General features: G+C 41.4%; 1 protein-coding gene across 2 annotated transcripts in view; it reads right to left on the reverse strand.

Moving 5' to 3' along the window:
• The window catches only part of LOC101854589 (mitochondrial folate transporter/carrier), a 47,083-nt gene that overhangs the window by 28,032 nt on the left and 5,995 nt on the right, over positions 1–13,056 (reverse strand). For both annotated transcript variants that reach the window (XM_005103467.3, XM_005103468.3), the window contains exons 2-4: positions 10,631–10,793; positions 3,670–3,758; positions 873–1,030 (exon numbers count right to left, since the gene is read on the reverse strand). In XM_005103467.3, coding sequence (XP_005103524.1) covers positions 873–1,030; positions 3,670–3,758; positions 10,631–10,793 — 410 coding nt within the window. The remainder of the gene's footprint in view (positions 1–872; positions 1,031–3,669; positions 3,759–10,630; positions 10,794–13,056) is intronic.

Genomic DNA, 13,056 nt, shown 5'->3' on the forward strand with positions numbered 1-13,056 from the left:
GCCAGTTGAGAAAGTTGTTGGTGATCCAGCAAAACAAAGAATAGGAGAGCCCACGTGAACCAACAATGAAGGCCGGAGCTAATGAGAGGGGAGGGTGTGGCAGAACGCATCGCGTGATAGGCCAGCCCAGGCTATATTATCTAGGCTTACCGTGTCTCTCACTTCTCTGGTGCAGGATGGAGAGGTCACAATACTGTGATAGATAGATGGAGTGACTGTGTGACGTACGCAAGAAGACGCAACGCACCACAGGGTGTGGGGACAACATAGCGGGCGAGTAAGCCTTGAGCCAGAACCCTTCTTTCTGATCGCCAAGGCCGATTTGTCAACATTGCTAGTGCTAGAGAAAGAAACCTGATTCGATTTTTTATCAAGTTAGACCTAGAGATCATGTTGAACAAATCACCATCCCTTGTAACGAGAATCCTGTTATAACGGACATTTCGCACTAGTCCCCTCCCTCTCGTTATAACAGGATTCCACTGTAGATGTACGATAAGAAAAAAGGAGCAAAACACAAAAGCACCCACAGTCTCACTTAGTAGAGAAAGCACACCCACTCCCAGATCAGTTATAGTAGAGACTTTACGGCGCTCGCAACTGCATAAGGTTATATGAGCGCCAGAAGATTAGAGGTGTTACAAGAGAGTAACAAACATAAAAAAGAAGAAGGGGAGATAAAGACGGTCGATGTTCGATTGGAAAGAAGGAGCAAACCACACCAGAGCACCTGCCAACCACCCATGATTAGAATGTCTTACTAGAGAGTAATATACAAAGAAAACAAGGTGAACAGATAAGGACAATAAATGTTCGATATGAAAGATGGATCAAACCACAACAGAGCACGCGCCAACCACCCGCTATCTCACCTTGTAGAGGCCGCGCACCCCCTCAAACTTGTAGACGTTCCCCAGGGTTTCCCACATGCCGACAAAGTGGACCCGGCCCGGGCTACCATTGCCGTACTGCAGACACATGCGGGTCTTGGACACCCAGATTGGGTTGGTTAGACTCAGGGTGGCTAAACCTGGACAAAAAAAAAATTTTTTTTTAAAAATTGATTCATGAAATTATTAGTCGAACCCACAACCTTACACTATAAACAACAGCCATCAGGCATAAAGACCATATATGTCTTAGTCTGTGTTTTTTACGGCAATTTTCAGGGTGTCCAGCAATATTTCCTGGAAAAATGTACTACCTAGAAAAAAATTTACTACCCAGCAAATCAAGCCCCACACCAGCTCGAAAAGGGAGTTAATTTACGTCATCAATAACATATATATTATTATTACATAACATACGGAACGAATACAACACACAACAAAGTCCAGTCGACAAAATGGAGGATAGACAGACGATCGCAAGCTTGCTTGCAGCTAGATTTAGTTTTAATAAGGTTTTTACTGCGCTCGCAACTGCATAGGTGAAATGAGTGACAAGGGGTGGATGTCAACAGAGAAGTCCAAGCTTCGACTATCAAGGCACCCCGGAAATAGTAGTTCACAAGTGTGACAAACATACAAAAGAAGTAGAGGAAAATGACGATAGTAAAGAAGAGGACAGAAAAGGCAGCAGTTTCCCCTACGCGGGTCCAGCATAGTATGAGCATGACATTAATAAATCAGCCCATTTACAATTCTACTATGCATAAGAACATGTTAATATCCTCCCTTTGGGAATGGCCTAAAGACGTTTCAGTCAGTAGCACTGCCGTGGTGGAGGTGGGAGGGGAGGGGGGGTAGATTTATACCTAATGTGTACACACAGGGTGACTGCCAAACTGGCTTCTCCATTTTCCAGGGCCATGTTACACAACAACAACGTGTGTGTGCACACACACACACACACGTAATGACTCGAGTAATCCTATTCAGTGTGAGAGGTGTAAGAACTGTGAGAGGGCAAGAGGCAGTGGCACTGAAAATCTGCCAGTCTTGAACAGAAAGCTACAATATTGTTCTAATTTACTATCACCCAACAAATGAAATGCGAACACTATTTCAATAACACGGCTTACAGGGTATGAAGGATCCCGATTCCATACAAGGCCTGCACCAACGCGCGCTTTGCAGAGGCCTCTAAATCTAATCAAAATTCTGAAATTTGCTTACAGTTTTTGTCCTCTAGTGTTGCCTTCATCCACTCTCCCCCCCTCCCCCGAGTGTCTCTTTAAAAAAATCAATAATCCCTGCCCTACTCCGTAGTCCTATACTTCGCAACGCTTGACTTTTTAATGAACTTTGGCGACCCCAACAAACGCCGGTGCTCGCCGATGCTGTACCTTGTAGTGCCTTGCGCGAAGGTTCATTGACCTGTCACGCTGGCGAACCCGACAATCTAAAAATCAGACAAAGCTTGTATTTTCTTTTCACCCCCCCCCCCCCCACAAGTGACAGCATGGTGAATAGTTCGAGTAATTATTAAATTTTGCTTGCACGGCGACACAGCGTTTATACTGTACAACCTGCATAATATTACAAATGTTGCGTTATCAGTTTATCTTCGCTAAATTTCAGGGTGGTAACGAAAGCGAAAGTATATCTTTATTTTCCCGATCGAGCCTCGGTGTCACATACACTTCCACCTGCCGCCATAGCCGGCTTTTCGCGTGAAACGTACTCTCGGACGGGGAAAAGGTGAATGAATAATTATATCACAATCGCGACCTGCAAAAACGGAGTCATGTCCGCAGCTAGGGTTCACTGAAAAGTCTTGCTGGCTTCATCACTCAGTATTCAGGCTAATTTACGACCGTTTACCAAATTTTTACTACCTTCAAGGCAAATTTACTACCATTTACGACCTTTACGACAGGGTGCCGAGTTTACGACTTTTTTACGACTTTGCTGGACACCCTGAATTTTAATAGTTATGTCATTAAGGGCTGGGGATTAGGTGTTACAAGAGAGTAACAAACACAAAAAAGGAAGAAAAATGAGAACAATAGATGCTTGATAGGAAAGAAGGAGAACAACAAAATAGAGCACCTGCTAAACATCTCAACGTCTCAACAGATATTTTAAATTTCTTTTAGTAGAGGTTTTTAATGGCGCTTGCAACTGCATAAGGTCATATGAGCGCCAGAAGATTAGAGGTGTTACAAGAGAGTAACAAACATAAAAAAGGAGGGGAGATAAGGACTATAGAGATGATTGATAGGAAAGAAAAAGAAAACCACATCAGAGCACCCGCCAACCACCAACAACATCAGACAATGAACAACAATCATCAGGCATAAAGACCATATATATATAGATCTTTGTGTTTTTAGTGAGGGTTTACCGGCAATTATACTAGTTATGTCATTTCAGTGCTGAAGATTAGGTGTGTTACAAGAGAGTAACAAACACAAAAAAAAAGGAGGAGAAATGAGAACAACAGATGTTTGATAGGAAAAAGAAGCACACCACAACAGAGCACCTGCTAACCACCCACATGTACATCTCAACAGACAATCATCAGAACATCTTAACAGACATTTGACCACCTCAGAAGACTTTAATTTTGAACATCCCAACAAACGGGTAAACCCCTCAACAGACATTTGAACATCAGAAAATGCAACTGAACATTTCAACAAATATTTGAACATGAAAAAATGCAACTGATCATACAAAAAAGATATTTTGAACATCAAACTACGTATCCTGGTTGCAAATTCACCTGCTAAGCTGGCAATCAACATGTGCTTTCCTGGTCCCAGATTTTTCTGTGTGTTCCCATCTTGCATCCAGGTCTTCGTTGTGTTGTAACTGTTGAGTGACCAGCATACTAAGTCAGGTGACATTATTGTAATGGCTAGGTCAACAAGTGTAATGAAACTCTCATCTGTTGTAACTTAAGGCCAATATGTCAGTGTAAAAAAAATGTGTTGTAACTTAAGGCCAATATGTCAGTGTAAAAAAAATGTGTTGTAACTTAAGGACAATATGTCAGTGTAAAAAAAATGTGTTGTAACTTAAGGACAATATGTCAGTGTAAAAAAAAAGTGCTATAAGTTAAAGCCAACATAACATGCCAGTGTGAAGGTGTTGCAACTTAAGGTACACAACGGGGAATATTCAGGGGAAAAAATACAATGTTTGGCAAAAATTATTGATTTATGGCTTTATATCGGATCGGCTACTTCAACGTATTGGGAATAGATCTGACGTGTTACTTTTACCAAGAACACATTTATGAAATACGCTGTCACTGTCAATCATTTTAGTAGGTACCCCCTCTTTCAAATTACAGGTAAATTTCAGAAGTAATGAAAACTTCTGCTTTGTTGATCCTTTGATTTTCTACCAAAACAATCTAGTAGATCTTCTGCTAACTAGTAATTCAGCGCGGAGGTCAAACTGAACTTTCGTCGAGTCAAGGACACACGCTTCGGTTTATTTATAGCTCCAACGTTTTTCCCATTCGTACAGAAAGCTTTCAATCCCAGGATGCAACGTCTGCGTGTTTTGTCACCCGCGCACAACACATATCCGGGTTTTCGTAAGCGAATGTCACTTGAAAAAGAGGAAGAATAACTGAAATTCTTCTGCTTTGACTGTTTCAACTGATATCCTGAGCAGGTAAGAGTATATTTCATTCACTGGTGTTTTATTTTGAACTTGTATAGCCTAATACGATCGAAAGTCATAATATCAGCTGCTTGCTGACCTACGTCTAAGTTAGTGCAAGTCAAGTAATGGCCTACTAAAATTAGGATTAGGACACACTACTTGGGCTGGCTTGTTTTACGAACAGCATTGGCAATACTCAGCAGTTCAATTCATGAGCTGAATGTTGGAATTACTTTAGTTCAGGGAGAACTGATGAAGAGTATGAGCAAGTTTTTTGGGAAGGGAGGTGTGTGCATTTTCGGAACAAGTAGCCTTGTCACAGTGCAAAGCTGTGAGTTTGTGAACCACTTGCAAAGCCATAATATGAGCTTTGACCTGCTTTGATATTTTATTGATCAACTGACCAAGAAGAACAGACAAAATTTTAACCACATAATGCCACATTCCCTCACTTTTACAGTCTTCAGTGGTCGTGGATAATTCTCTTTTCTCTATGACTTGACTATGCTTAGTTTGGGGCTAGATCTAGTAATAGATTCTGGCCAATTTCTATAGCCAGTTTGAAGTTTTCAGTTTTCCTTCAATTGTTTTCGTACCGGTATATTATACATCTAGATCTAGAATCTAGCTATCACTGGAGCGGGAAAAAATAAATTTAAAAATAAAAGCTGAAAATCTTCAATTCCGGACTGTAGACACAAGTAGATAAGATTATGTCTTATTAACTTGTGTGCTCTGTTTTGAACGTATATCAAATTACAAGTGTGTTAAACTGCTGTTCATCGCTGGGTTAGATCATGAATATAGATTCTATAGGCCCTACAATTGCAATTTTTAATTGACCGTGCTATAATCTTACAGTAGTTCAATGGTAACATTCGGCATTTATTTGTAATGTAGTCTTATATTGAACTATATTTTGGAATACTCACTTACACCACAATTCATGGCGATCGCACCCAATTCCTTCTTATTCTGTTTTGTGTTTTTTTCGGGGGGTTGGGGGAATGACACAGTTGCTGAGTCGCTGGTGTGTAGTGTGCACTGTATTGACTGTGTACGCGGCACCTCTGGTGGCCAAGAGTGAAGGGGTTGTGGGGAAAATTAACATTAGTAGGCTTCATTTCAGGTTGGGGGCAAATAGTAGCCTATGTTTATATAAAGGCATTCCTTTTCGTTCTTTGGCAAAACCTGCTGGAATGCTGGGCTAGTAAAACAGAGTGGCATTTTGCAGGGTTCGAGTGTATAAATAACTCCCTGCTGCTTAGAGTGTTAAATGGGTTTTTTTTGTTGTCTGCAATTACAATTTTGCTATTGATTTGAATCGGATACTAACTTCTGTTTGCAGAGGATAATGACAACACCTAAATCCTTATTCTTATGGGCTTTTTCCATATTTTTTTCTCTTCTATTCTTTTCAACCAGGAGAACATTGGATGTCTCCAGTCCTAGACGGTCATATAATCAGGCCATCTGCGCGCTACTGACCTAGATTCCTTGTGGGCTGACACACCCGTGTAGTAGGCCCACAACCTTGTAGATCATTAGTAGTGATAAGCCTACGCAGGGTGCGGCGGTCAGTTTGAATTGTTGTTTGCTCATGCTTTGACATTGGATTATTTCTGCCTAATGCAGTTTGCTTTTCAAGTCATCTGGATTATGTGAATATTTTCTACATCATTGTGTGTGTTGAGGAACAGAAGTGGTGACTAATTAATTCATTAATTAAGATTGACCAACAGTTTTGAGATCGCAAATTTGAAGTGCTGTTTGGCTGCACTGTAGGCCTACTGTTCATTTTCAGATTCTTCATCACCATAGTACTCAATGCTTTTTTCAAATCATCTGGATTGTGTGAATATCAAATATCTCTTCCATCAGTGTACGTGTTTAGATTAAACCTACAGTGAAGTTTTGACCGTGCAAGTTTAATTCATATCTGTCTAAAATCCATGTCTACACAGTGGAGGCCCCCCTCCTTATCCGCACAGTCTTCACTGACTTAGAGCCTCTCTATGCAAACAACCAATAAAAACCAACTCCCCATCCTATCCCTAGATCTACTTTTAGATTTAGATTAGTTTGTAACACAAACAATAGGCTAAAAGGACCATGTAGATATAAATCTATATATCTAGACTCTGAGCGTCTAGGGGCCCACCCTTGTTAGGTAGGGAAAAGTATACGGATCATAATTATGGGGGAGCTCCTTTGTGTTTTTCCCGGCCTGCATTGCATATTAATATCTGTTCTTTCACAGTGCTTACATGCTTCTCTTCTAGGCCTATTTATTGCTTTCATCATGTGTGGTTATGACTCTGTTGGACCGTGACTGACACCTTCAAAATAAACTGAAGGAATAAGAACAACAATGGGAAGAAAATGCTCAGTTGGTGGATGCAAAACTGGCTATGACAGTCAGAAAGGTGCAGAAAAAGTGACCTTGTATGGATTTCCTTCGGATGAAACAGAATGTAGGGCATGGATTGCTAGCTTACCAAACATTTTATCCTATGAAAAGGTGTCAAGATAAAAAAAAACAACATACCAGTGTGTGCCCTCCATTTCCGTAAAACTCTAACTCAACTCAATTTTCTGTCTTTCCATCGTTTTTGTCTGTCTAGAATAATTTTTTACATGTCCATTAGTTTGAACACAAACACAGGGAAGCTAAACCATTGAGAGAGAGAGAGAGAGAGAGAGAGAGAGAGAGAGAGAGAGAGAGAGAGAGAGAGAGAGAGGGGAGAGAGAGAGAGAGAGAGAGAGAGAGAGAGAGAGAGAGAGAGAGAGAGAGAGAGAGAGGGGAGATTGAGAGGGAGAGGGGGAGAGAGAGAGAGAGAGAGAGAGATATCTATAGATTGAGAGGGAGAGAGAGAGAGAGGAGGGAGAGATTGAGAGGGAGAGAGGGAGAGAGAGAGAGAAGGGGAGAGGGAGAAAGAGACCACCTAGCCGTGGCCGTTGTAATCATTATTATCATTACGAAGGTCACTGCTTGCTGTGGGCCGAAGCCTGAGCGGCCGGTGTGCCAGCCCACAAGCAAGGTGTGTAGTTCTTGGGCTGCGCTGCCTGATTTATGATCGCCTAGCTCCAGTCCTATAACACAAAACCTCTGGGGTCGTTCAACTCTTTCCACTGCTAATGTGAGAAGCAGTGGTGGCCACGTTGCTGCACAGCACCAGCACAGATGGAGACCCACATCATGACAGATGCCCACTTACTGGTGAAAACAACTGGAGCTTTTACATTATAGCACAGACAGATCAAACACAGAAGACTCAAAATCACGCATCCGTAGAACTGTGCCTGCGGTACCATTTTTTTCCCCTTCCTTATCTTTTAAAAATATCCTTCGAACTACTGATCCCTCGAACTACGGATGCCTCGAACTAATGAGGCCAGTTCCAACTAATTCGAGCTATCTGTGTTATACTCTACTTTTACAAAAGGCGTTACAGCAAAGGAAGCAGCAGCAAAGGAAGCACAGCACCATCACACAAGGGAAGGCTTTCTGCCCACCTCAAACCCCCTCATTTATGAAGCCTGTGCATCACAGATGAGCTAATGGAGATCAAGTATGTGCCTGGTGTGACACAAAAACAGAATGGGAGTTTCCGTATGTTCACACCTGGTTGAAGCAGTGAGTGCCCTAAGACGGTCTTTGTGAACAAACCAAGAGTAAAAGCTGCTTTTGCAATCATTACTGCAGACTGGAAGTTGGGGGCCCTTGGCACCCAGACGTTTATGCCGTTTCTGAAGTTACAGGTCTCAGCCAAACCACGGACAGGGGCATCAGAAGGGACTGTACGCAAATATAGAGGGCAAAGACTGGAATAGAGGGTGTGGCTTAGAAAAACAGGAAAGGAACCATCTTTTAGAGGAGGAAAATTGGACTGGCAAACGTCTCTACTGCCCCGGAAGAGGGACTGATTAGGAATAAAGAACTCCTGCAATTTATGGCTCTGTTTTCCACTTTTGGCAACTTGGAGTTGCATGTTTTCGACAAATTTCCCTTAATTTCTTCTTTTCAGTCAATACTACCGCTAAATTGACCTCTCTGTTGCATCACTATCAACTGTATTTTGGGGGGACCTTTTTCTTAAAATTAGATATAAAAGAATTGGGTACATTGACAAATGATTAATTGTTTTTATACAATTCAATTCATGCGCTCCTATCTGTTTCGGTTAGAAAGTTATGACAAAATCAGTGCGTTTTTTCAAAACGAAAAAAATTCAGGGGTATGGGTTGCGGCCCGGAATCTCATTTAAAACTCAAAAGAAGGATTTCTTTTATATTTGGCCTGACTATATGAAAATGAATTTTCTGTGATCCTGGTTGGGCTTTTTTTATATCTCTCACCGATTTAGAAAAATGCAGTTTCAAGTGCTTCAGTTGATGCGAAAATGCAAAAATTAATAGAGTCAATAAATAGCTATGACGTTATCCTCAATATCTCTTTAGAGGTTTCAAGTATAAAAAAAAAGCCCACCCAGGATCACAGATTTTATTGTTAGTGTGCTTATGTGAAAATATAAGCACTTTAGTCAATAAACTGATTGAGCGAGAGCGTGGGTCGGATTGAGTCAAAATTGCTTCTGTACCCACAAAACATGAAATATTTTCAAGTTCCTTAAAGAAAGAATAAATTTTGTTATTTGATTTTCAGTCTGAACTCCTAAAGTGTTTTATAATCAGTCTGAATGATGCTGGGATGTGTTAATAACAAAGTTAGAAACATTAACTGCCACCTTCCCTTAAGACTAGGTCAGCATGCCAGAGCATGAAAAATGTGTTGTAACCTAAGGTCAACAAGCCAGTGTTACCTGTTGTAACTTAAGGCCAACATGCTAAAATTATGTGTTGTAACTTAAGACCAACATACCAAAATTATGTGTCGTAACTTAACTCTTTATCGACGCGGGGGGTAAACCCACTATGCCAGGGCTCATTTTTGGTACTAAATCTCAAAATGACAAAATCGTCACTAATCTATTTTATTATAGTTCTTCATTTAATGAATGAAATCTCGATAAAAGAGAACTGTTTTCGGCAGTTGCCCAAAATTAATCTGATGTTGAAGTTGTCGTAAAGGAACGTGCCCGGCTGGAAGCAGCTTGCCGGAGATAAAGAGTTAAGGCCAACATGCTAATATTATGTGTTGTAACTTTAAACGGCCAACATGCTAAGACTATGAGTTGTAACTTAAGGCCTGCATGCCAGTGTTATGTGTAAAAACTGTCAAGTCAGGGTGTTGTGTGTTGTAGAGTCAGTGGAACACAACTTGTCTGCATTACATGTTGCAACTTTCAGGCCAACTCATCAATCCAACTGTTCCCTTAGAATGTCCACATTATGTGACTTGCGTGTGGAGTTGCGGTGAGGCACTTCACTATAACAGGCAGAAGTCTTGAGCTCAATTCTCGGCTGGAGAGAGTATTTTCATCGAGTATCTCAAACTTTCTGCTGGGATGATGCATCCCTCTCAGCCCCGGTTGGCCCTAATAGGCAGGATTGGAATCTTGCCTCCTAAATTATCTAAATTGCATTGACAGGGGCGTCAAAAAAAAAACTAACCTACATTTAAAAATTCTAAAAAGAAATATGTACAAAGTGTGGAAACTGTCAAGCAAACAGGTCAGTAATACGAGCTGTACAATTAGATGACAAAATCGCTAGCCAGATATAAATGACCACAAGTCAAGCATGGATTGCAATTAGATTGAACTTCGACTTAATACTATGTCTGTGACAGTACTGAAAATAACTCTGTGTGTGTGTGTGTGCGTGCATGAATAAGAGTATGAATTAGTGCCTGCGTGTAAGCACACGTGTGTATATATCTGTGTGTTTGTGTGTGTGTCATTTCTTTATTCATATAATATTAAGCGAATACTGTCAGTTCCAGGTCAATTTTAAAACTTTTTTTATCATTCTTTGTACTTAGATTAAAATATCAAGTACCTAGAGCTGGGTGCATACAGGGGTAGACTCATTAAAAACTATCTGTATTTTTAAAATTATTATATTTAGTTATTATCATTTATATTGTTTTCCATTACTTGACCTACAAGAAAAAGTAAAGTCCCCATGATAAGCCTGCTCCTGTGACATTGGGGGTCACTCCACGATACAGTCCCCTCCAGCCGTCTGACTTGACAATTGACCTCAGAGCATGGACAACTCCCCTGTACTCGGGCCTCTTGCTGGGACCATGGCCTGGACCTTCGTCCACTGCAGAAAGAAATAAGGTGAAATATTATGCATCATAAAAAAACAACAACTGTCAAGCCAACGTATAAAATACAGAAAAAGAAAATTTAGGCAGACGGTATGATCCGGTATGGACTGGATTCTTAGTTTCTACCATGGTACAGACAAAAAACATTAAATTCAAACCAATCAACTTAAAGAGAGACAATGAAAAATTGGCATTCTTTCAAAACTTTAAAGTCAGATGCAGTCTTGGGCATGAATTTTATATAGGCCATGACTAATCAATAATTAGCCTTTTCAGATTTGGTTTTGAATTAAACGGACAGATATTCCAGCCGCAGCAAAAATCCGAAGATAGACAGAAAGAATGAATGGATGAAAGGAAGGAGGAAGATAATCTATCGTGAGTAGACAGATTTTAGCCGATATGCACGTGAAAAACTATTGCCGACCGAACGGCACAGATAGACAATGGTCGAGTGTATGAAATGCGCGATCTGTCAGTTTCTAATACAACTTATAGCTGAGAGTTGCCGTAAATTCTGACAAGTTACGGAGGCAAGTGCTGATCTCTCTCTCTCTCTCTCTCTCTAACGCATGGGGTTGATATGATGATGCGGCAAGCACGGAACTTTTGGAATGTACGGATTGACACGAAAACAAAGAAGATTGGAAGCACTGCAGAACGGGGTTTTTTTCTTTTTCTTCTTTCGGCACCCATTGTAAATCCGGTAGTTTTGACACCTTATCGGTATGTCGCTAGAACAGGCCCAAAATCGGTATCTACCGGAAAAATCGGTAGATTTAGGCAGCCCTGGACTGGGTAAACAGTGACCACTCATCTCACTTACAATTTGTTTACGGATTCTGAGCGGGGCTTATGGGTTATGAGGGATCACAAGCTTCCCTCCCCAGCAGCTGAAAATTAATTTGTTACCTATTGGTCAACAGTGGGAGGGCCTACGCAACATGATCAGTTGGAGGGACAACCTAACACGACAGGTTTTTAGATTATGACGGCTCGCCCACAAAGCCAGGGGCCAATGCTTGATTTACGACAAAGCGCAATGGAGTCTGAAATATGGTGGCCGCGGCCACGTTGGACAGGTGCAGTTTTACAGTTAAATTATATAGAAAAAACGCAAGGGGGGAAATTGAAAGTGGCCGTTTGTACAGGTGGCCGTCTTATAGAGGTGACCGTCAGGGCAGGTTCGACTGTATTTTTAAAAGCTTTCTATTTAGACGCCAAAGGCAAAACACATACCACGGGAAAGCCCGTGTAAAGCTCTACAGTTCTCCGCCAATGAAAAGACGCTATTTAATCATTCCTCGTTCCGCGAAGCATTTGAATGCACCCGTGTCAATTTTTTAACCGGCCGACCACGCATTCCGACTGCGAGGGGCTTCGCTTTCGTCTGCGATTCTCAAACTCCTACTAATCGGACATAAAAACAACTTACACCATTGTAACGAGGAAAAGCTGAACTTTTACAAGGTGTACGGCACTTGGTGTTTTATAGCGAAAGAGCAAAGAAACAGCGATCGGAATTACCCCGATTTCACCGATATCATGCGGTCGGAAGGCCGCGAGTGCCCACAAGGCCGTGTTTACGCTACCTAGTACAATGTAGGTAGTCGCATATCGGCGGCTCGGCCGCGTTCGGGCTTCCCCGGCAGCGCATCACAGGCTCGGGGTGTTCGTTCGGCCAGTCGGGAAGAAGTACCCTATTTTGAAGGGTCACGGGGCCGCTCATCCGGGCTGTTTTGCGTCATATCCGGTATTAATTTATTCAGAATAGGGCGCGGAGTTCAGTCGTGTGCTTTGTGTGACTGTCAGACGTCGGGTTCGTGAGCAGCATCGAGTTGAAGTTCAAGGTAAGTTTCTACCGTGCATTTTTTATTTTTTATTTGATTTGTCATTTTTGTTCTTGAAAATACGTCTTCTTTAGCCATTTATCTATGCATGCACATGCCAAGTTTCATTACCATGCGTTGTTGCGAACTATGGTAAATGCCGCGCGAACCAACCTGACTAAAACGGGGATTGCCTCATTTTCCTCCAGTCGGGAAGATCGTTGCGGCCCGAAGTAAACAATGGCTTATCCACTTACGTTTCATGAATGTCTACTTATCTATTGCAAATAAAGATTATTTCTTGCTATTAAAGATCTTCTTTGTAAAATAACATTCGTGACACTTATTTATATAATGTTTTAGTGTCATATTTTTTAAATTTTGTCAGTAAATTTAGATCTGATCTAGTCTGGCTAGATACCCCCCC

The sequence above is a fragment of the Aplysia californica genome, unplaced genomic scaffold (genome assembly GCF_000002075.1).
Source record: "Aplysia californica isolate F4 #8 unplaced genomic scaffold, AplCal3.0 scaffold00373, whole genome shotgun sequence".
Taxonomy (NCBI): domain Eukaryota; kingdom Metazoa; phylum Mollusca; class Gastropoda; order Aplysiida; family Aplysiidae; genus Aplysia; species Aplysia californica.